At 34.9% G+C, this 22946-nt stretch overlaps 1 protein-coding gene across 4 annotated transcripts in view; it reads right to left on the bottom strand.

Moving 5' to 3' along the window:
• The window catches only part of ANAPC10 (anaphase promoting complex subunit 10), a 274574-nt gene that overhangs the window by 232342 nt on the left and 19286 nt on the right, over positions 1 to 22946 (bottom strand). For all 4 annotated transcript variants that reach the window (XR_002137295.2, XM_019730764.2, XM_019730769.2 and 1 more), the window contains exon 4: positions 20214 to 20334. Coding sequence is in view for 3 of the 4 variants with exons in the window: in XM_019730764.2 (XP_019586323.1) it covers positions 20214 to 20334 (121 nt within the window). In the remaining variant the exon portion in view is untranslated. The remainder of the gene's footprint in view (positions 1 to 20213; positions 20335 to 22946) is intronic.

Here is a 22946-nt window from a genome sequence, read left to right as displayed (position 1 = left end):
CACACACACACACACACACACACACACACACTTTGCTTGCAAGATCTGTGATTTCCATTGGTCCCATAATTCATATATAACAAAATTTGTTTATAAAAGTACAAAACGTACAAAAAAATCCACCTCATAATTTACTTTTAAAAGTATTTATCCAAATCTAAAACAGCTGTCTAGAATAGTTAAGGTGGAATTATACAAAATGAATATTTGGAGTAAGAAGTAATAAATTTTATTTAACATGAATTTTAAAAGCACTAAACTAACTCTACTACTTATGCCTTAGATATTATGAAGTTTGACTTCATCTTGATGTGAATTACTATCATTTTGAGAAAAATGTTAACTTGTTTCCTAAAACTGCAGTCAGCAACAAGTGAGTAGAAAAAGCAAAGACATTTTTGTTCTATTCACAAGTACCAACCAACAGCTCAGTGGGGAAATGGCAGCGTGCCAGGTTGCCCTGTGAGCAATTAGGCTTCGTGGCAATCAGGAGACGCAGGCGTCTTAGGCCCTTATAAAACTAGAAGGTTAAGGACTTGATGCTTTTACTTCCCCTTCCAGGAGGCGCACGTGAGACATATCTTATTTAGGTGACAATCTCTTCCATATATAGGACTGAAGAAAGGTTAAGACTAATACAAAGCAAACTGAGGAGACCAGGTGAGAGATTAGCAAGTGTCACTGCCTACTGGACCTATTGACTAAATGTAATGACTGGTCCCACATAGACAGTAATCTCATTCTAATAATCAGAAGAAACAATAATTAAAAGATTGATACAATTATTATGAAATGTAAAAGTACATTTTAATTGGTCAAGAAACTCAGAGTAAAACTCAGAAACAAACAAGCCTGAAATTATCTCTCAATGAAAAATAGTTCTAATGGGTAAAAACCTAGTTTCGGCAAAGACATGTATGTTTACTCTTTTATTAACTTCTGTGTGGAAATTTCTAAGAAAAAAAACAAATGATGTTAAACGATTCAAATAAACCTTAAAGGAGACTGTGGGCATCAACTTCAATTTCACCAAATTTAAAACTGAAATTCCCTGTTATCTGGTAAATGCTTTCTCTTTTTGATGTTTTATGAGTCTGAGTGAAAGGTTCAGACTGCCAACACAGTGGATTATATTTTGTAAGTTTGCTATCTATATCTAATATGGCACCCAGCAGCATAATAACAATAAAAATGAAGTGAATAAGATAAAAATATTTTTTAAAATTAACTAAGGATCCATAAATATACTTTCTAATACATTCGTTGATTACTTAGGTCAGTTGAAAAAAATTAACTCAATATTGTCAAGAAGCCATCATATTTAAGATCTGAATTTCAAGGGAAATACAGGACAAATTTATATTTTTATATTCATCTAGCCAAGATACAGTTCACTTTATAAATAAAATAGATTTTGAGGGCAAAGCCAATATTTAAATCAATCCTTCTTCATCTATATCTTCAACAAAAGCTCATTATTTCTTACCTTCGATACTGAAAGTTCTTCATTATTTTATAGTATATAAACATATAAGCCTTTTCTCTACTTCTCGATGTGCCAGTGACAATCATGGAATATAAATCTATGACAACTAACCCTATAAACAGAAATCCTCACAAATTTAACATATAAGGACCCACGAATGTTTCACTACACTCAGAAAACACAGAGTCTTTATTCCAAGAGGAACTTTCAGTAAAAAAATGATGTGTGAACGGCAGACACTGATGTTCACACAAGCATACTGCAGACAACCCAGCAGGCGGCTTTCTGTTTTTTTTGGATTATGCTCTGGAGGTGCTGGCACAATGGAATTTCAATACCATAATTGCTTATTTCTCTGTGTATCTTTAAAATAACAGGTAAAAAAAAAATCAACTATAAAAATAACAAAACAAAATGTTTTTAATTCTTCTTTTCAAAGGATGTAATTTATAACCATTACACAAATAGAGAAGACGCACAAAAGGGGGAAAAAAGAAATAAAGTAATGTTCCAAAGGTTCAGTTTACAAGGACCTCACACTAAGTTTTTTTTTTCTCTGCAACTCTTACTAGAAACAGTATTATTTGCTAAAAATGCACTAGCTGCCAAGAGCCATGGTCCATCTAAAGCAAAATGCTTAAGATGGAAATAGAGTGTTAATACAGAAAAAAGGGCAAGATTCAGTATACAGATTTCTGTAAAACCTATTTAAAGAATAAGATGAGGTTTTGATTTGGTATCTTTTTGACTGAAAAATAATTGCAATAGTAGATAAAATACTAAAATATATAGCACTGTATTAAAACAATAAGATGTAATCAAATTTCAAACTTTATAATTAAACCTTTTTTTGTAAGTTATTGGGAATTCAACATGAGTCTTGGTTCACATGATAGAACAATGGGAAAATTTTCCGAATGGTTGAACACTAACCCTGACAAGTGTGGAGAGCCAACTACAATACATTATATGGTAGCATAACCTGCCACCCACGTTGCTGAGAGAACAGCTTTCAAACACATGCAGTGAGCTGTAAAACCACAAAATCCCTTATTACACATTGTCTTTCTTACTCTAGGTGAAATATACCATCAATTCTTTCCATTATAAATCTTTTTTTATTACTATTTTTGAAGCCCACTTAACAATTTGATTGTCGTTTGCTTACAATGTAAAAGATACCTTTTTAAAAAAGAAAATGCAACAGGAATGTCATCACCCTCCTACAGTATTCCAATGAAGGCTGATATCTGCTGCAGTTTCTCATAGCTAACTTTGGGGACCTACAGCCACCAAATGAGTTTTAAGCTAAAGTTCTCTCTCCCCCCACACCCCCCTTTAAAGACCAAGCTCTGATATTGATTGGTTCACTAAGCTTCTTAAAGCATTCAAAAATATTTGCTTTCTTTAAGAAAGATTGATATATTACTCTGGGGTTTCTTTAACAAAATACATGGTTTTCATCATTACCCCCCCCCAAAAAAAAAAAAAAAAAAGATAAGAGAGAGAGAGAGAGATTGGAGAAATTGTCAAAATTTATCATGGAGTGACTGTTCTGTGTGTAGCCTCCCAACATTCCTCCCTTCACCCACTCTGGCACAAATCCCAACCTCAACCAACCAACCAACCAACCAATGAACCAACCAAAAGCCACTTTAGATTCAAGGATATAATGGTGCTCTTGACAATATTTGTCTTATATTGGTAAATGAAGCAAGACTGCAGGGTGGCAAACATGCTGCATCCTTATTTCAGCACTGCGTTTTTGTCAAAGTTGTGTTCTTACTTCAGAAAGAACTCGTTGCAATAATGACTATCAAATCTATACATAGGGCTTAAGATACAGAACAAGAAGGGTGAAAATACAATGAACTTAAAGACACTACTTTTTGGAGATTCAAGACGGTTAAAATCATTTCTAAGGCTGTGTTTCTAACATTTGCCTGATTAATTTCTCTCCAAAATTCTCCCTTCTATACTTCCCATTTCCCTGCCCTCAACTCCCGTCTACCATGACCCACCTCTACCCACAGTCTGCTAACTGAATCATAGCATTCCAAGATAGTTACAGGACATAACAGTTTCTTCTGGGGTTTTCACTTGCAATGCTGTTGGCAAAAAAAATTTTATTTGTAAGTGTTTTTATTATACTGACAAGGTCAATTAGTCTTGTGAACTATTGGTCTTTCTGCCTGATAACTTGGTGAATTATTCCAGTGGGACCGTTCATAACCTATAACTGAATGCAGCCAATTAACATCAGAAACATGACAATACCGGTATTTAATGGGATTTTAGGTATACTTTAACATACCACAGTAATGTAATTTTCCCCAAATTGGTGGTATATTGTCTGAATTCAGAGTAATCAATAAGTAATCAATTTTTCTCAAACTGAATTAATTTGTAAGTTATGGTATACAAGTTATGTCATTTCTATTTTATGAAAGTTCACCATAAAAATATTGAAGGTTTTAAAAACAATAATCCCCTATTATGCTTACATTTGCCTATGTGGTTTACACAAATACAGAATATGAGAAGCCTTTAATATGCAATTTCCAGTGCTCTTATCAAGATTTCACCCAAGGTACAGAAAGCACTACTACTCTCCCAACAGCTAATGTAGAAATAAATTTGAATTTTACTTCAAGTATTCAAAAAATCTTTAAGTTGTCAATTATTATTTACTTTTTTAAAACACAAAAGCAAATTTACAGTAATTGAGTGTTTACTGCCTGTTAGATGCTGTGAACAAGTACTTTGCAAACTTTATCTTACTTAGTCATCTCAAGAATCCAATGAAACAGGCACTATTATCACTATTCTGTGTATGAGGAAACTCAGAATTCAAAGGGGCTAAATGTGTTTCCCAAGTTTCACACAGCTAGTAAGTGGCAAAACTGAGATTTGAAACCAGAACTGTCTAGTTTGCTAAATTGTGGTCTTTCAGCATCACTCAGCCTAAAAAATATGAGCTAATCTCTAGCCATCGCCCAGTATCTTGTATCAACTGGATCATAGAGTGTTATCAAGCTTCAAAACCATTCTATAAAAGAAGGATGTCCAATCATTACTGAAAAACAACTACAAGATGAATGAATGAACAAGGGTGTTTTGACAGGCACATAATTATATCAGCCCTAAGGTTTTTATTAACAGTAAGACAATACTCCCGTTTTTCTTATCACTTCCAACCCAAATGCACTCACATATACGAATCTATATGTGATCTTCCACACACAGGCCCGCACCCATATATTACCTGCCCAGATATACACAAACTCATCCAAACTGTCAACCCATTACTCTGTTTCTAAGCCAAAAGTATTGTCTATTATGTTAGGCCACAAAGAAGTGAAAAGTTGTCTTAATACCACAGGCATCAAGGTATAGCAATTTCTTTGCAAAGAATTTTTAAAAATAAGTTGAGTAACTTCTTCATATAGTAATATTTTTAAAACTATTTGATCTAGTGAGCCAACTTAACATATATTCTAGCGAAATTGTATTGTGATTACCTGGTTTTTCTTTACAAATTCAAGCAGATACAATTTGTTCAACTGTTAGGCAAAAGTGCTCTAAAAGCAAATGTCTATGAACAGGAGCACACCCTGTGCATTTCCAAAACTCAATTACTACTACTACGTGTGAGGGGAGCCTTCAGATTGGCTAGAGTGACTCTCAGGGCTTAATTCACCGCTTAGTGGAAATGTCTGCAAAAATATTTGTGCTATTAGGATAGACAGAGCTTTGTTGAAAAATACTGACTTGAGGGCAGGCCAGGTGGCTCAGGTGGTTGGAGCCCCGTGCCCCTAATGCTGGGCTGCCATGAGCAGCTGGAGGTCGGCATGGGCTGCTGTGTGCTGCTGTGGGCTACCGTGTACTGCCAGGAGTGGCCGGCGGCCAGCGTGAGTGGCCAGCAGCCAGCGAGAGCTACCATGAGCAGCCCACCGATGACTGGCAACCGACTGCCTCAAGGGCAGTGGGGATGTGCAAGGCTCATAATACCACCAGCATGGGCCAGGGAGCTGTGTCCTATGCAACTAGACTGAGAAACAATGAAACAATGGCTTGAACTAGAGTGGGCGGGGGAGGCGGAAGAGGGAAAAGAAAAATACTGACTTGACTAAAAGTCATGGCATTTAAGGTGTGCATAAATAACATTTTTTTAAAATGCCCTCTTATATCCCCTACTCTATAAATTTATTATTATGAATATTGTATTAGTTTATCTCGATATCCGATCAGATTCTTCATCCTCCACCATCCTCCAGGTGATGTCTGATCACGTAACCTGTCTTCATCAAAGATCCCGCTAGAATCCACCCTTACCCCTGATATTTCCTCTTAGTAATTTTTCATCCACTGGCCCCCCTGCTCTTGGACTATAAATTTCCACTTGCCTATGCTGTCTTTGGGATTGAGCCCCATTTATACTGAGGTCTCTTTTCCCCTATTGCAATAGTACTGAATAAAATCTGTTTTTATGGCTTTTTTAAAAATGTATTAGATTAAAAGAATATACCCTGCAGAGAAAGTATTAGGGCTAAGAAGTAGAATTCAGAGTAATCAATATTAAATCAGCTTTTCTTTTTTAAAAAAAATAAATCACATCAAAATAAAGGCCATGAGCATAAAAAAATTTCAAGAACAGACACAAAATCAAAGTATCCAAGTTAGTAAACTATTACCTTAGTTAATACAGAGAGACCTAATATTTTGACACTGTAGATCAACATGTGATGCAATAGGTTTTATGCTATTCAATGGGTCATATCAGAAAGATTAAAACTGTTAAAGTATTCCCTTCCAAAAGCCACAAAATAATAATGCCACTGCTACTCTAGTTTCAGTGGATTAAATCCATATATTTAACCCAATGCCAATGAAAATTGCATTAAAATAAAAAACAAAAAACTAGAAAACCTACATGGGATGTATGCTCAGTCCAACTTTGGACAATTGATATTGAAATGCCAAATATCAACATCAATTTTTTTTTAAACCACTTCATTCTTCGATCTGGCAGAACTTGAATACAAGACAACCTATCTACTGTCTATTACTGGAACATAACTTAATAAAGAGAAGACATTTATCCCACACGTCCTGATCTTGTGTAGTCATGTATGAGTAAGGATAAAGCAAGCAGTCACTACAAAATTAAAGGAAAACAGAAGAATGGAAGGACATAAACATATATTGACTGAGAAACCTACTATGTGTTTGGTATACCGCAGATGTTTTACACAGCTTATCTCATTTAATCTTCACAACCACCCAAACAAGACAGGTATTATGATTGACATTTTTGAAAATAAATAGAGGCTCACAAAAAACAGAGAAATTTGTCTTGTATCACAAAATAGAGAATTGATAGTACCAAGATTCCAACTGTGATCAGATCGACTCCAAAACCTACAATTACAGCAGCATGTGGCAAAGACAATCTAGAAACATGTTCCTTTGGCTTAGGTCTCGTCCTTCTGTCCCACATTAAGTAGGATATTTAAAACCCAGATTGCAGATTATGAAACAGACTGGATTGTTGCCCCATAAGTCAAGGTTAGAGAACTCCCCGTCCAATGGTGAGTACAATGTGACTCTAGGGGAAATAGCAGCAAGTTTCAAAGGACTACAACTTCAGGTTAAATGGAGTTCAGTGAGACACGATAATTCCATGCTACTGATAATCCTGATCTCAGTCAACAGAAAATTTTCAAATTTGAATTCCACATTTGCCTTAGACAATTCTCTCTCAAAACAAAGCAGCTCTTCATACAAAATCACTATTTTAAAGCCAAGAACACTTCTCAATACCTTTCACTAATTTTCTCAAAGAAATGACAGTTTTTTTAAATGGATAAAGCTAACGTTTAACAACTAGATTTTACAAACTAGCTGAGAAAAAAATTGACTTTTTATCCTTTTATTACCTTAAATGGGAAGCAGCTACCTAAATACTAAGGTAGAAGAGTGAAGGCAGGCAGAGATTTCTTTTTATTCCTCAGCTTGTTCTTATTCCCTAAAGTGCCTTCCTTATCATATTTAACCTGAGCTTATCACCTTTGGGCCATGATAAGAGGCAAGTTATGAGTCTACCTGATTCTCCTAAAATAAATTACAATCCCTTTAGTCATTATCTTCTCTAAAATCACATGCTCATAGCAGAAAGTGGGCTGCTGGGGTAGAATCAATTTACGAACTAACCTTTCTTTGGACCCTTTTCCTCAGTAAAGCTAAAACAAATGCTCCTTCACTATCTTTGTCATGCAGGGACTCTAGTCCTGCTCCCCGCACAAGAACGCAGGATATGGTGAGGCCAAAAAGGAACACCCACAGAGCCATGGATAGGGGAGTCATACCACTATATTCTCGCTGGCGAAGACACAGGAAGCAGGAGCTACATGATCCGCAATCCGCAATCCGCAACCGCCGTCCGCTTCTCTGCCAACCAACCAACCAACTCCTTAGCATAGCCTCAGCAGTTATATCAGTGGCTAATGGCTAACCGGTAACAGCTGACGGCCAACTAGTCACAGCTGATGGCCATCTGATTACAGCTGATGGCCATCTAATAACCGAGCCAGCACCTTTCCACGTGAGGCTGTAAGCCTGGGAACTGCTCTCTGGGACTCTGGCCCCATAATTATTGTTTCTGACACAATCCAGAGGTTCTTCTTCTTACAAACAGATTAGCTTCCACAGAACCAGTATTAAGTCTATTTAATCACAGGTGGAAATAAATATATTAACTACACAAGAAACTGCTAATACTATCTATTGGTGACTAACAGGGTTGACATACTTCTTCCCCAACTGCCCCCTCACAATAGGTAGGTTTTTCATATCTATCAAAGTTCCTAAATTGAAAGTTCTGGAGCAGAGAAATGTGTGTGTGTGTGTGCGCGCGCGTGCGTGTGTGTGTGTGTGTGTGTGTGTGTGAGAGAGAGAGAGAGAGAGAGAGAGAAAGAGAGATAAAAATTCAGGAAAAGCATTTTGGTTTTCCTGAATTCAGATCTGAAGGAAATTTTTACTCTGGCTCTGTAGAAAAAGGTGACTCTGTAATAGAGTGAACTATGTCTTCAACAATATTTCTAACAGAATTACAATAACAAATTTCGTAATTTCTTATGTATTTCAATGTAGGACTGTAGATTAACACTAAAGAGAAAGTCTATAAAAGCAATTTAATGAAATACTACAGCCAAAGTTTAATATTTATAACAGCTAAAGAACATGCATGTCTTTCAAGCAGTTCCCAATTTAAAAAAAAAAAAAATAGGAACTCTGACTCTTGGAAGAATAGTCTGAAGATCTAAGAATACGTTTTTAAGACTATTGGCATCACAGTCATTTCTTATACATTTCTTAAGTTTTGCCCTGTTCATAAAACATAGTAAAATAAAGCTTTCAGATTAAGTTCTGAGGTTCTAGCAACTATATTTAAAATGAGTGTAATACTTGGACAATTAAAATACATGCAATATTTTTTTAAAGGCTATTCATTTTTCTCATGAATCTCAAAGAAACTACAATTAGAGGAATAAATCAAAAGCCAGTTATTGTATATCATTATTACAAAAAGAGATACAATATGTAAACAACATATATTGACTGGCCAGATTCACTACAATTAAGTGAAATGAGAGAAAAGCAAAAATGGGATCTTGAAAGATGATATACTAAAAAGCATAATTTACTCTAAGGATACTATTTATCATTAAATAATCAGAGTACTTTTTCCTCAACTTCAGAGTTTAGTGAATCTGAATATCTAGGTTAATTCATACAAAATTGAAATTCATTAAGTTAAAGAATGTAAGATCATTTTAACTGTTGATTTTTTTTTGTAAAATAACACTATTTAGAGTAAACATTCACAGAGTTAGCATCTATATATTTTCAAATTTGCTTTCTAAATGCAGATAAAATAGATATATTAATATGCTGAAACAGTATTTAGTAGTTACTGGCTATAAGTTTCTATTATAATTACTTTATTTCTATTATAAAATTAGAGATGTTTTCCTACAGAAAAAAACAAAAAAACCTGGGTACTCATTGTTATGAAATCTTCTTTGCTTAGCAGCAAATGTGTAATCTCAGAGAAGAAGCAGACAAAATAGAAGTTGCCAGCATGTTATAATTATTATCTGAGCTCAATGGGCCGGTCAAACCCTCAGAAAACTTCTTATCCTGGGTGATTGGGAGGAAAAGTTGAGCATATTATTACACACAGGTTCCCCCACTATGCAAAAGTAGAGCGTTCCTATGAGAGCTTTCTTAGCTAAATGACAATATAAAGCAAAGAAGCAATTACCATTAATTTATATGGAAAATTTTTTGAGCATTCCCAGACCCGAAAATGACCTGCTAAATCATACCCATTAAAACATAAAACCTAAAATAACAGTAATGTAGTGTAAAATCAGGAATGACATGATAAATACATGTTTTGTACACCCATTGAGCCACTCAAGCAACAGACTTTCCATTTTTTATTACTGAATAAAATAAGCAATGCATAATGGCAGACTCAAAGAGACCATTTTGCCACTAGCAGAATCAATAATAACTTCGGCAGCTTTCAAGATTCTTTCTGTCTGAGTGTTAATAGTATGGTGGACGCAGGCAAGTTCAACACACACATATCCGTATTTCATTCACCACTATCAAAACACTGACTTACATCCAGTTTTGTACTACGTGTAACACCCTTAAGAGCTCTCTCTTAGGCTTTTCTGATACCTTAGGACACATCTTGCTAATGGATGCACAAAATAAATTAACATAAAGCACAGATGCTCAAAGATGCAGTTCAAAGCTCTGGTGGCTTGTTACTGAAATGCTGAGTGTGGTTCTCGGGGAAGGAGCTTGGTGGGGCCACTCTCACTGTCAGGGTGCGTGCTGGCTTTATAATGGTTCATGCAAAACAAACGGGGAACCCTCTTTTCGCTTTTTGCCTTTTTTCCTAAATGTGAAAATCCTCTTCGGATTTCTTTTGTTTAGTGAAAACAAGTACTAATGTATGTCTTTCATAAAAGCAAAGCGGCATAACTCATACTTTCAAAAAGCAGGGAATACCTGTATTTTCTTTAAAAAAAAAAAAAAAGACTTTTAGAGCAGTTTTAGATTCACAACAAAATTAAGTGGAAAGTACAGAGCTGACCCATAAAACCCCTGTCGCTACATATGTATAACTCCCCAACGATTGATATCCCCAACCAGAGTGGTCCATTTGTGACAACTAATGAACCTACATGCACATCATTACCACCCAAAGTCCAGGGTTTACACTAAGGGTTCACTCTTGGTGGTGTACATTCTATGGGTTTGGATAAATGTATAATAACACGTATCCACCATTACAGTCTCATACAGAGTATTTTCAATGCCCTAAAAATCTTCTGCGGGGGCGGCCGGGTGGCTCAGCTGGTTGGAGCACAAGCTCAACAACAGGGTTGCCAGTTCAATTCCCGCATGGGATGGTGGGCTGCAGCCTCTGCAACTAAGATTGAAAATGGCAACTGGACTGGGAGCTGAGCTGCGCCATCCACAACTAGAGTGAAGGACAATGACTTGACTTGGAGGTGATGGGTCCTAGAAGAATACACTGTTCCCCAATAAAAAAATTAAATTAAAAAAAAAAGGTGTGTTTAAAAAAAATTTTCTGTGCTCTGCCTAGTCATCCTTCCCACAACCCCCAACTCCTGGCAACTCCTGATCTAAACTGTCTCCATAGTTTTGCCATTTCCAGAATGTCACCTAGTTGGAATTATACAGTATGTAGCCTTTTCAGATAGGCTTCTTTCGCTTAGTAATGTGCATTTAAGGTTCCCCCATGTCTTTTCATGGCTTGACAGAGCATTTTTTTTTAGCAGGGAATAACAATCACTGTCTAGACGTACAACTGTTTACGCCAAAATCATTAGCATTACAAATATCAATCAATGTTCAATAAAATATATTTAAAAAGTAAACAATTTTTAAACACATTTCAAAAATCTATAGTCAATCTATCCCATCATTCACTAGCTCATTTCCTCAGCTAGACCCTTTAATTTTTCTTAAACACATAAAGAAATGTTTTAGCAACTTTAAAGTGATTTTTAAGGGGAAAAAATGGAAGGAATATGTACTGCATGCTGATTCCAAGCTACGTTGACTTGCTATGTGACATTGGGTAGCTCACATAGCCTCTCTGTCTCATTTGTAAAATAAGGGGCTTGTACTTGATTAGAAGCTGCTAACTGGTGGCCCTGTGGCCACATTCATTCAGCCTGCGGACATAACATGTTTGCCCAGCACGTTTTAAAAATTGGGAAATTTCACATTCAAATCTAGGTTTCTGATTTCTCTTTAAAAAGTGTAATTGGCACACTGGCTCTACATTCCCATTTGGCAACAAAGGCTGAAACTAAATAGAAGCTGTCCCTTTGGATAACGCATGGACTCTTGGTGTTACATTACCTGCCTCGCTGCTTAGCACCTAACTTTTTTGATGAAATCTCATAGATCACCCCTAAAGTTTCTTTAAGCTCCAACATTCTCACATTTACAGTGAACCATATAGCAAGAGGTTCACTTAACCTCTCTAAGTGTCAGTGTCATTTGAATATGGGGATAGTAATAACATCTGACCACCAATGGAGCTTTGGAGAGACCAAATGAAATAGTGAGTGGCGACTGCTTAGCACAGTGACATGCATGTATTACAGAAAAGTGCTTAATAAATAGTAGAGGTAACAATAAACACAAATAATGGTATTGACCACCATACAATTACTCAAAAACAATTCTATGGTGGTCAATCCAATCTAAATCAATGCTGATATGCTGATTCTTCTCTTCTGAATGCAACACTCGTCCCATCAAGAACACCAACTATTTGCCTCTAACATCTGGAGATTAAGATATACTTTAAAATTATGATAAAATTTTTCAGCAGGTAATTTTCAATAAGATTGTTTTTTTCCTGCTCCTTCAGCAGGTAATTTTCAATAAGATTGTTCTAATCAGGAACATTTTAGTTTCCAAGAATAAAGATTCACTCAAAAGTTTCTACAGGAAGAGGGGCTTACTAAAAAGTTTACATGTCCAGGGGAATGCTGGAAAATGTAAAGAACCAGATATTAGAGAGATGACTAAATGAAGAATATTGGGGGAACCAGTCACTTGGTTCCTCTATTTTTCTCTCTCGGTTGTCTTTGTTCTTGCATCGACTCTATTCATTCTACACCACCTTACCTTTTCCCATAAAATTTACATCCTTCGAACCTAAAAACTTCAGTTTGCACATGGCCCTTCACCTTACCCACCTTCTCCATATCACTATCTATCTGCACCAAGTCTTGCTTCTAACTTGCCCATTTCTTGAGTCATATCTCTAACAGAGGCAAAAAATTAAAAATAGAACTACTGTATGATCCTGCAATCCCACTTCTGGGTATATACCCCAAACAACTAACAGCAGGGTTTCAAAGAGATTTTACACACCCATGCTCATGGCAGCATTATTCACAATAGTCAAAAGATGGAAGCAACCCAAGTGTCCATCAATAGATGGATGGATAAACATAATGTGGTATATACATTACAATACAATATTAGCCTTAAAAAGGAAAGAAATTCTGTCACATGCTACAACCTAAATCACCCTTGAGGAAATTATGCTATGTGAAATAAGCCAGTCACAAAAAGACAAACTCGGTGGTACCTCGGTTTTCTAACATAATCCACCCAGAAGACCGTTCGAGTTCTGAACCGTTCGAAAAACGAGGTGTGGTTTCCCCATAGAAAATAATGCAAAATGGATTAATCCATTCCAGATCTTTAAAATCAAGCCCTAAAACAGCAATTTAGCATGAATTTTACTATCTAATGATACCATAGATCCATAAAATTTACAGCGTTCACAAACTGAAATGTTCGTCAACGGAGACATTAAAAAAACCGAGGTACCACTGTACTTTATGCATCTACTTATATGAAATATCTAAAGTAGTCAACTTAATAGAAATGAAGTATAATAGAATAGTAGTTGCCAGAGGCAGAGGGGAGAGCAAATGAGAAAGAGTTGTTTAATGGATACAGATTTTCAATTTTTCAAGGTGAAAACTTCTGGAGATCTGTTATACAATAATATGAATATACTTAACACCACTGAACTTTACACTTCAAAATGTTAAGATGGTCAAATTTATGTGTTGTGTTTTTTTTTTATCACAATCAAAAATTGTGAGAAGGAATTGGATTTGCCCAGATAATCTTTTTGAAGCAAAGTAAACAAGCAAGGGTCAGTGGCAAACCTATGGACTGACTGCAGACATATTTATTTGACAACTTTTTATTAAATGCCTATTGTTTACAACAGTATGCTAGGTTCTCAGCTAAGTGCTCACCCTACCCTGTTCAGCAGGCCACAACTCGCTCAGTAGACTTTCCTTATATAAAAGGAGTTGATAATCTGTCTCTGTAAAGCCATGTCATTTTCACTTTTATAAGTAAAGTACGTATTTCTATTGTATTATATATCCTGTCACAGGGTTAAATAAAAGGTTTTTCCATTCTGTTTTTTATTTTCTGTGCCCTTCGCTGTTACTACTGTCACACTGCCTACAAGAAACAGTGCAGTTCATCCATAATTGCTGCAAAAGAGCACTTGAAAAAAATGACCTTACAGCACAATGCTCTTGAAAGAAACCTCATCAACTTCAAAGTTTACTTTAAGTTTGCATCAGCAGCACAAAACCTTCCGATTCAAAGCATTAGGAAGCAAAACAAGAATCTCTTTCACAATCTTCTTACTTGGAACAAATACTATGGTAAGAAAAGTTGGAATTCCTATTATTAAAACAAATAATTTCATTAGTCTCAAATCTATAAATTTAGAGACTATTACTCCAAAGAGTGATTAAACTACTTGCAAGACGGCCTTAGTTCAGAATTGCATTAAATAAATTGCCTGTTAAAAAACAGGTAACACAGGCTTGTGAAGAAAACTTTTCCGTCCCTAACTGGATATTCAGACCATTCTCAGCCTCTGTGATATCATATTCTCTTGATTTTCTTAGCTCTTGCAGTTCCTCTCAGTTTTTTTCACTGGATAATCATTTTCTACCCAGTCCTTGAAATTAGCACTTCCACAGTTCCAGCCCTGGCACTCTTCTATTACACACACTCCCCAAATGAATCCAACTCACACCTAAGCTTCTACTTTACACACTGATGACTCCCAAATCTACACCTCTAACCTAGACTTCTTCCTCAGGTTCAGATCCATATACTGGACTATCCACTGAAAAGCCCTCCGTCTGAAAAGATACCAAAAGTCAGTGACAAAAACTAATCTCACTAGCTTGACCGTTGTCTCTGTCCCCGCCCCGATGTTGCTTAACTCCGCATCCACTTCTAATCAATGGCACATTCGACCACTCGCCAAACCTGAGAATTCCAGGTGCCCTTCTACCCACTTGAACCTCCTGCCCATACTCCCAGTACCCAGGGCAGCCGTCAGTCACCAACCCTCTGATTCTACTTCAGATACAGCCATGCACCCAGCTTAGTTACATCTATAGCCTGAGTTAAATCCTCACCATTTTCACCTGGGTATTTATTACCTACCTGGTCTTCACATGGCTCCAGCCCCAGCATTCCCAAGATTAAACTTTATCAATGTTTCCTCATTTAAACTCCCTAGATGTCTGACAGACAGCACAGTCTGACTTTTGCGTATGTTTTCGCTGTAACAATTACATGCTTCTTCCCTGCAAGGATGCAAACTCCTGCTACCCAGAGGCCACGTTACCATTACCATCACAATAAATGTGTTGAATGAATACGTCCCCAGTCTTCCCAGCACTCCCCCCACGTCCCCCGCGTTTAGGCATACCTAATTACCTGCAGCTCCGCCATTACGCCATGACCTCACGCTTCCACACCTTAGTGTATGTACACTGTGCCCCTTTCAGAATGCCTCCACTGTGTTCCCCACCTGAGTAGGCTTTATGTTTCTCCTTAAGATTCAGCTGAACCATCACCTCTTTGAGAAAAACTGTTTAAACTACTGCTCCAGTATTCCATGCATTCGCCCAGCCCACTGTATGTATTTACTATGGTAACTGTTGACATTTATTTACCTGTCTCTTCCACCAGAAGACGAAGTATTTAAGGGCAGAAACAGTGACTATCTTAGCTGTATGCCAGTACCTAACACAGTGCTGGCACTTGGCAGGCCCTAAATAGAAAAATTACCGAAAAAAGCATGAATCTGTCTTGTATGGGAATGCCAGGCTATATCTCTTTAAAAATTTATAGTCAAAAAAAAAAAAAAAAAATGTACAGTCTAACTTGGTGGTCAAAAAAAAGAGACACAGAATATTTCTCTATGACATCCTATTGTGCAAAACACTTTAGTTTCAAAAGGAAATACAGCCCAAATGCATAGTTACCTCAACTCCATTTTGGAAATAAGTAATGTATATAATTATGAATAATTTTTTTAAGTTCATATGTTACTTTTAAGACAGGGTAAACATATCTGGCCTAAAAATTATGTGTATCACACCAAACACTCTATACTCATTTCAAAGATGTTCTAAAGTTAGTTATAAAAACTAATTTTAAGTAATATTTTTTCAGTTAAATTCAATAAAAACCATTTTTTCCAAAGGTTCAATAAATTAAACACTCTCTCTTATCAAACCAATTTATGTTTGTAGATACTGCCTAAATCATTCCACTTTATATCAAGTTGTTTAAAATAGGCCTCTCATAAGAAAGTTAATACCAGTAGATTCAAAGATCAATGGATATAGTCAATACCTTGGTCTGCATCTTCTTATTCTACCACATACATTAATGGAGCTCAAATTAGAATAGTAAATGTTATTTTAACAGAAAAGTTAACTTATTAACCACTTCTGTCAAAGTACCATATATGGACTCCCACAGCCATGCTACTGATTTAATATACAAGGTAGAGAGCCAAAAGGCTCGCCCACATGGAAGAAAGGGCAAGTATCATTACAGTTCTCTTAACACTGAAGACTTGTTTCAAGCCACCGCTTTAAAAAAAAAAAAATCACTCAATAACAGCTTTATTATCTGAAGACAGAAAAAAAACAAGGCTTAAAATTCACTTAAGTGCTCAATCTTGTGCTCCTTCAATACTTTATCCTTTGGTGGCCACAAATTTTAGAAGCAAAATGCTAACAATGAACCAAAGGACAACTTTCACATACGCTGAAAATATCTACTTAACCTTAAGAAGTTATTTTTCATAGAACTGAATAGAATAATTTTGAGAGCTGTGACTACGTGTCTAATAAACCACTTTAGTTTTACATTTAAGTACAAACATTTCTAAAATAGTTTTTAAAAAGAGAAATACCCTCAGTGGGTTCCACATCTATGGGTTCAACCAACCACAGACAGAAAATATTTGGGGGGGAAAAAAAAAGAAAATATTTGGGGGGAAATAAAAAGTTACGTATACTTTGTAGTTAGGCCTATGATGGTTGAAACTGTACTGAACATGTACAGTTTTTTTGTCTTGTCATTATTCCCTAAGCAATACAGTATAACTATTTACATAGCTTTACATTGTGTTAGGCATTATACATAATCTAGAGATGATTTAAAGTATACAGAAGGATGGGCATAGGTTACATGCAAATGCCACACATTTGACATAAGGGACTTGGGCATCTTACAGATTTTGGTTGGGGAGGGGGTTCTGAGGGAAGACAAAACTGGAGATGTTTTCTAAAATGTTAAAATGGTCACATCTGAGATACAGTATTATTTGGTTCCTCACTCTAAATAACAAAAAAATCTCCTTCACGTATACTCTGAAAACAAAGGAAAAGAACATTAAAAACCAAAACATAATGCTAAAATACAAAGGATTGAAAAATTTAAAAAGCACTTATATCCTTATTTGAAAACTTCTCTTGAATAACATCTTGAACACATGAACCTGACTTCCAGCATAAAAGTAACGCAATTGAAATAAAGAATTCTGAAAAGCTAAGGACATAAAGACTCATGTAAATGAGTGCTAAAGCTCACTTCTATTTACAAATAGTCTCTTGTATAGAAGCAATATATTATAAACAATGTTCTTAAGTTGTTGGTTTCCGATTTGTATAGGATAAATGACTTTGAAAAAAAAAGACAAGAAAAAGATAGAATAAGCCACATAAATAAATTCAACTGTGGTGTCAAAATGTTCTGGCCAAACCCAGCTTTAGTATCTTACAGCCATTAAGCATAAAGTCTAAACTTCACTTCCATTTTAAGTCCCTTCTCATGTAGAGAGGCTAAAATATGTATTCTAGAATAGTAAAGGAAGGGCCTGATCTCTTTGTAGAGATTTTTCAATAAATGTAACAAAGATCTAGATAAAAATTCATGCTTCATAACTGAAATGATGGAAAACATGATAGAAAAAGAATGATTTTGGGATAAGTAGGATAGTATTAACTTTCCTCACCCTGAACTAAATTTTTTTTAAAGTTATTACTCAAATCAATAATAAAATTACAGAAAATAGGTTTTTAGAGTGCTTCAAGTAAACAAATCCATAATTTCTAGTAAAAAAGGAAAACCTATTAAAACACTTCAATACACACTACACCCTCCAGTGGGCAAACATCCATGGAAAAATATAACAAGATTTAGTTGGATTTTCCACTCAGTTAAATCAGTCCTATAACTAATGAAATGATGGCTCTGAAACCTCATAAAAGTTCACACTATTTTAATCATTTAGTATCTGAGTTAGAAGAAGCAAAGATTTTTTTAAAAAATAACAATTTCAATCTTATAGAGGAGTAATGTAACAAACAAAAACATGATTTGCTTATTTTTCCTTAAAAAATAAAGTGCTGTCAAATTCTTATTTCTTTAACTTATAAAGGAAAAAAGGTAAACAGAATAAATCACATATAAAGATATGCAATTAAAAGATGAAGTGTCCTTTATATCATGAGCTGCAAAGGCAGCACTAATATTTTAAAGGAAAATCCAAAAATTATGGTTCCTTAGTGAGAACTGTGGCAGAAAAGCAGTATGTTCATTACATTTTTCAGGAAAACAACTTACATTATCACCTGGTAATATTTAGTATTACTGGTCTCATGAGGCTATGTGGTCACTACACAGAAATATAAACACACTTAGAATAAAATTAAGAGACTACCTAAAAGAGCCCTTATTCTATATGGCTAATGTTTAGCACTTACATGATATAACGGAAGCAAAGACTAGATTAAAAATATTCCAACAATGGCCCAAATAACATTTAAAGGTCCTACAATTTACAACACAATATTAGACATATATTTAACACATAAATCTAGAAATCATGTGTAAAGATGTAAATTTCCCAAAATGCATCAAAGAATTTTTGTGTTTATATACGAAAAACTAGTACAACTTAACACTGCTTGAGGCATTGAACTTACTAACTCGGCTATGAGACTAGCAATTAAAGGACAACAGTGACATCTAGCGAACATTTCAATATATACCACACGTATCTTGGATCAAAACATTTTGTTTCTAGTGTTTCACATATTTCAACCTGCCTGAGGAATTACATAATAAAGCTTTAGTTTTAAACCAAAACAAGGCAACTCTACTCCCAAAGTGTTTCTCAATAAGAGTGACCCAATCATGTGATAAACAGAAACTGTAGAGACATGGTCTAAATATATACACTAAGTCAAATAAAGGTCCAGGACACAAATTAACTAGAAATCTTTCAAAAATCACAGAGGCTTCCCAGATCTCTCACAACCAACTAATTTAAAAGATTTTGATGATTATTTGAACTCAATGATTTTCTGACAAGAAAAATGCTAAGGGTCTAAACTTCACAAGTATATAATTCAAAATCACTGAAAATATCTCTCAAATGTAAATATTTTGGAACTGGTAAAATTCTGGTCACAAAAGCACTATCCTAATAGCTTCAATAGTTATACAGAGGATAAATAAATTGTGGTCAAGTCAAACAATGGAACACAGCTTAGGAATGAAAAAGAATGAAGTAATGATACATGCAACAACATGGATGGAATCTTGAAAAACTCAGGCTGAGTCAAAGAAGCCTTACGTAAAAGTTACAGTCTGTAAGATTCCATTTATGACATTCTAGAACAGGCAAACAGCTCTAGGAGTGAATGAACACATACATACATACATACATACATACATACATACATACATACATACATACATCAGAATAATAGTTACCTCTGAGGGTAGGAAGGAAATGGAGACTGACTGGAAAAGGGTACGATGGAATTTTCTGGGGTAACGGAAATGTTCTATATCTTAATCGGAGTTGGGGTGACACAGACATATGCATTTGTCAAAACTCACCAAATAATATACTTAAGATTTGTGCAAATTTTATATAAATTTTACCTTAAAAAGTGAACCTTAAGCAAATATTAGTAACTCCCGTTATCATCTATTATACGAAAGTGTTGGGGGTGATATGTACAGATAGCTGCAACTTACTTCGAAATACATGTAAAAATTAGTCGGATTGATGGACAGATTGTAAAAAAATTAAAAATGTTTTCTTAAATACCAACAATTTTCCTTTTCTATAATAACATTTTAATTTCTCTAATCTAATGTTAAATGTAACTATCTTCTAAAGAACATGAGTTACAGGATAACTGGTTCTAAAATTTGAAAGACATACCCGAATTTCTTGGAGGTTGTGGAAATTATTTCCTACTCTGACTGAGATCTTGCTTGGAGTATAGCTTTCATCAGATTTGTAGTCCGCATAAATACATAAGGTCTTCACTGTTGTTTTTCTTCTAAAAGTAATAAAGTAAAAACATGACCTTTATCATGTGGAAAGATATCTAAAACATCTTATCTTCTGATTTTAAAAATCATAGTCTGCTAAAATTAGTATTTAAATCAACAGTTTCTATGTCTTTTACTTTTAACGATGAAAGCAAAGAATATATAAACATATAGATAACATGTTTTATTTACACACACATCTCTTATCCAGAACTTGCTCTATCTCTCTTATTAGAGAGAGAGCAAAGAAGGAAAAGTTAAGCCAAAATAGGCACCTTAGAGTACAAACAAGAATTAAGAACTTCAGTCTTCATTTGTATTTTAGACAAAGAAATTACTGACAAGCTCGGTTTTTTTTCACTAGTTAATCACTTAATTTCCTATGTTAATAATTGAGAAATTAAGTCCAACAAAGAGAAAGGCATTTTTTTTTAAGTAGAAAGTATCATCTATTCCTTAATGCAATAAAATTCTGCCGTTTTTTAAAATATACATATTTAGATAAGCAAAAACTACGTAAGAGAAAATAAATCTCAGAAAAAATGCAAATCACTAAAAAACATGAAAAGATGTTCAATCTCTAAGAATCAAAGAAATAGAATTTAAAACACACATAGACATTAGCTTTGCTATCATATTGCAAAATATTTAAATGACAGCTAATACCCAAATTTGATTAGAAAAGGTACTTTCATAGCCAGTTAGTACACAGCTTTGATCCGCAATTGCAACTTCTAACAATGCATTAAAACACAGTAATAATACAATTACTCAAAAATGGATGCAGAAAAAATGTTTACTGTCTTGTAGTTAAATTACTAAAAAATTACAAATTAAATATCTATCTCAATAGGAATTAATCAAATACATTATAATCTATCCATTCAATGAAATATTATACAACCATTTAAAATAATCATGCATATATATAAAGCAGGAAAAAAATTTTTACAATACAGTATATACAGAAGGATCTCATTTTAGGAAAAACAATATTTTAAAGGCCTATAAAACTATATAAATGTATAGAAAACGACCTAGACAGACTCATACAAAAACAGTGAAAGTGGATATTTTGGTGGGGAGTGGAACTATAGGAGATCTTAATTTTCTCCTTTAGGATTTCTATCTTTTCTGAATAATTTTTTAAAATAAGTGTGTGTTATTTTGGTCATTAGAAAAAAAATTAGACAATTTTAATATTAACCAGAAAAACCATTAAGAAGTCTATTTAAACATGCTTTAAAAGTTAAGTTCTGGTATAAACTGGCACTAACTGAGTAACAATGAGATCCTTGAACAGAAGTAGTCTGTGTCAAAAGTCAACCTATAAAAACAGCAGGGGATCTGTAGCTCTTATGAGGCGATCAAACTTCTGTAGGCCAAGCTATTCATCAGAAAGGGATGGGGAAAGTTAAGGACTTTCCCTTAAATAATAAAGACAGATGAAGATGTAAAACGCTAAATACCCAGGAACCGCTGACAGGATAAATACCATTACCAGGTTTTCAAAAGGCCAGAGGTATCAAACTGACATCTTTCTATTTCTGTTGGGCCAGGAAGAAGACATGAGAGAAAGCAAAGGAAGAAGGGGAAATTCTGAAGGGCATACAAAAGATTTTTCCCCTGATGAGCCAGAGGCAGGCAGTGAAAGGTCTTTCTTATTAGAGAGAGATCAAAGATCATGAAGATTACTCCTAAGGACTTTTTTTTTTTTTTTAAACAAAAGCAGATGAAAGGACCAAGCTTTATGCTCAGAATAATTTTATCTCCAAGTTATGAAATTCAGTATAAATTAGTCACTGGAACCTACAAGATAATCAGGGTGAGGTTAGAAAGGCAAATAATAACACTAATCATTATAAAAACAGCAACAGCGGCAAACAGCAGATAAATGAATACTCTGGCCCAGTGGTAATGTTTTACATCTCATCTATTCCTCAACCTTGTGTTTCCCGGAAAATAAGTCCTAGCCGGACAAGCAGCTCTAATGCATCTTTTAGAGTAAAAATTAATATAATACCTGGTCTTATTTTACTATAATACAAGATGGGATCTTATATATTATAATGTAATATAATATAATACAATATAATATAATACATGGTCTTATATTAATTTTTGCTCCAAAAGACGCATTCGAGCTGATTGTCCGGCTAGGTCTTATTTTCAGGGAAACATGGTATCACCTGCATCTCACTGATTTAAGAAAACCAACACTCAGGTTTATAACTGGTTTAAGGTCAAAAGGCTGGTAGGTGTTCAAATGTGTGTCCGCCTGCCTCGTGTGATCTTAACCACTATCACCTTCCTACTAAGTAATTGTACTTAGCTTATTCAACAGTCATTAATACCAGCTTACAGTAACATGTAGGTGTTTGTACTGTGTTTCCCCGAAAATAAGACCTAGCTGGACAATCAGCTCTAATGCATCTTTTGGAGCAAAAATTAATATAAGACCAGGTATTATATCATATTATATCATACCCAGTCTTATATAAGATTTGGTATTATATTATATTTATTACATTATATTATATTAGACCCGGTCTCATATTATAGTAAAATAAGACCGGGTCTTACGTTAATTTTTGCTCCAAAGACGCATTAGAGCTGATTG

This window comes from Rhinolophus sinicus, linkage group LG07 (genome assembly GCF_036562045.2).
Source record: "Rhinolophus sinicus isolate RSC01 linkage group LG07, ASM3656204v1, whole genome shotgun sequence".
Lineage (NCBI taxonomy): Eukaryota > Metazoa > Chordata > Mammalia > Chiroptera > Rhinolophidae > Rhinolophus > Rhinolophus sinicus.
Note: the sequence above shows the minus strand (reverse complement) of the source record. Positions and strands in the feature narration are given on the sequence as shown.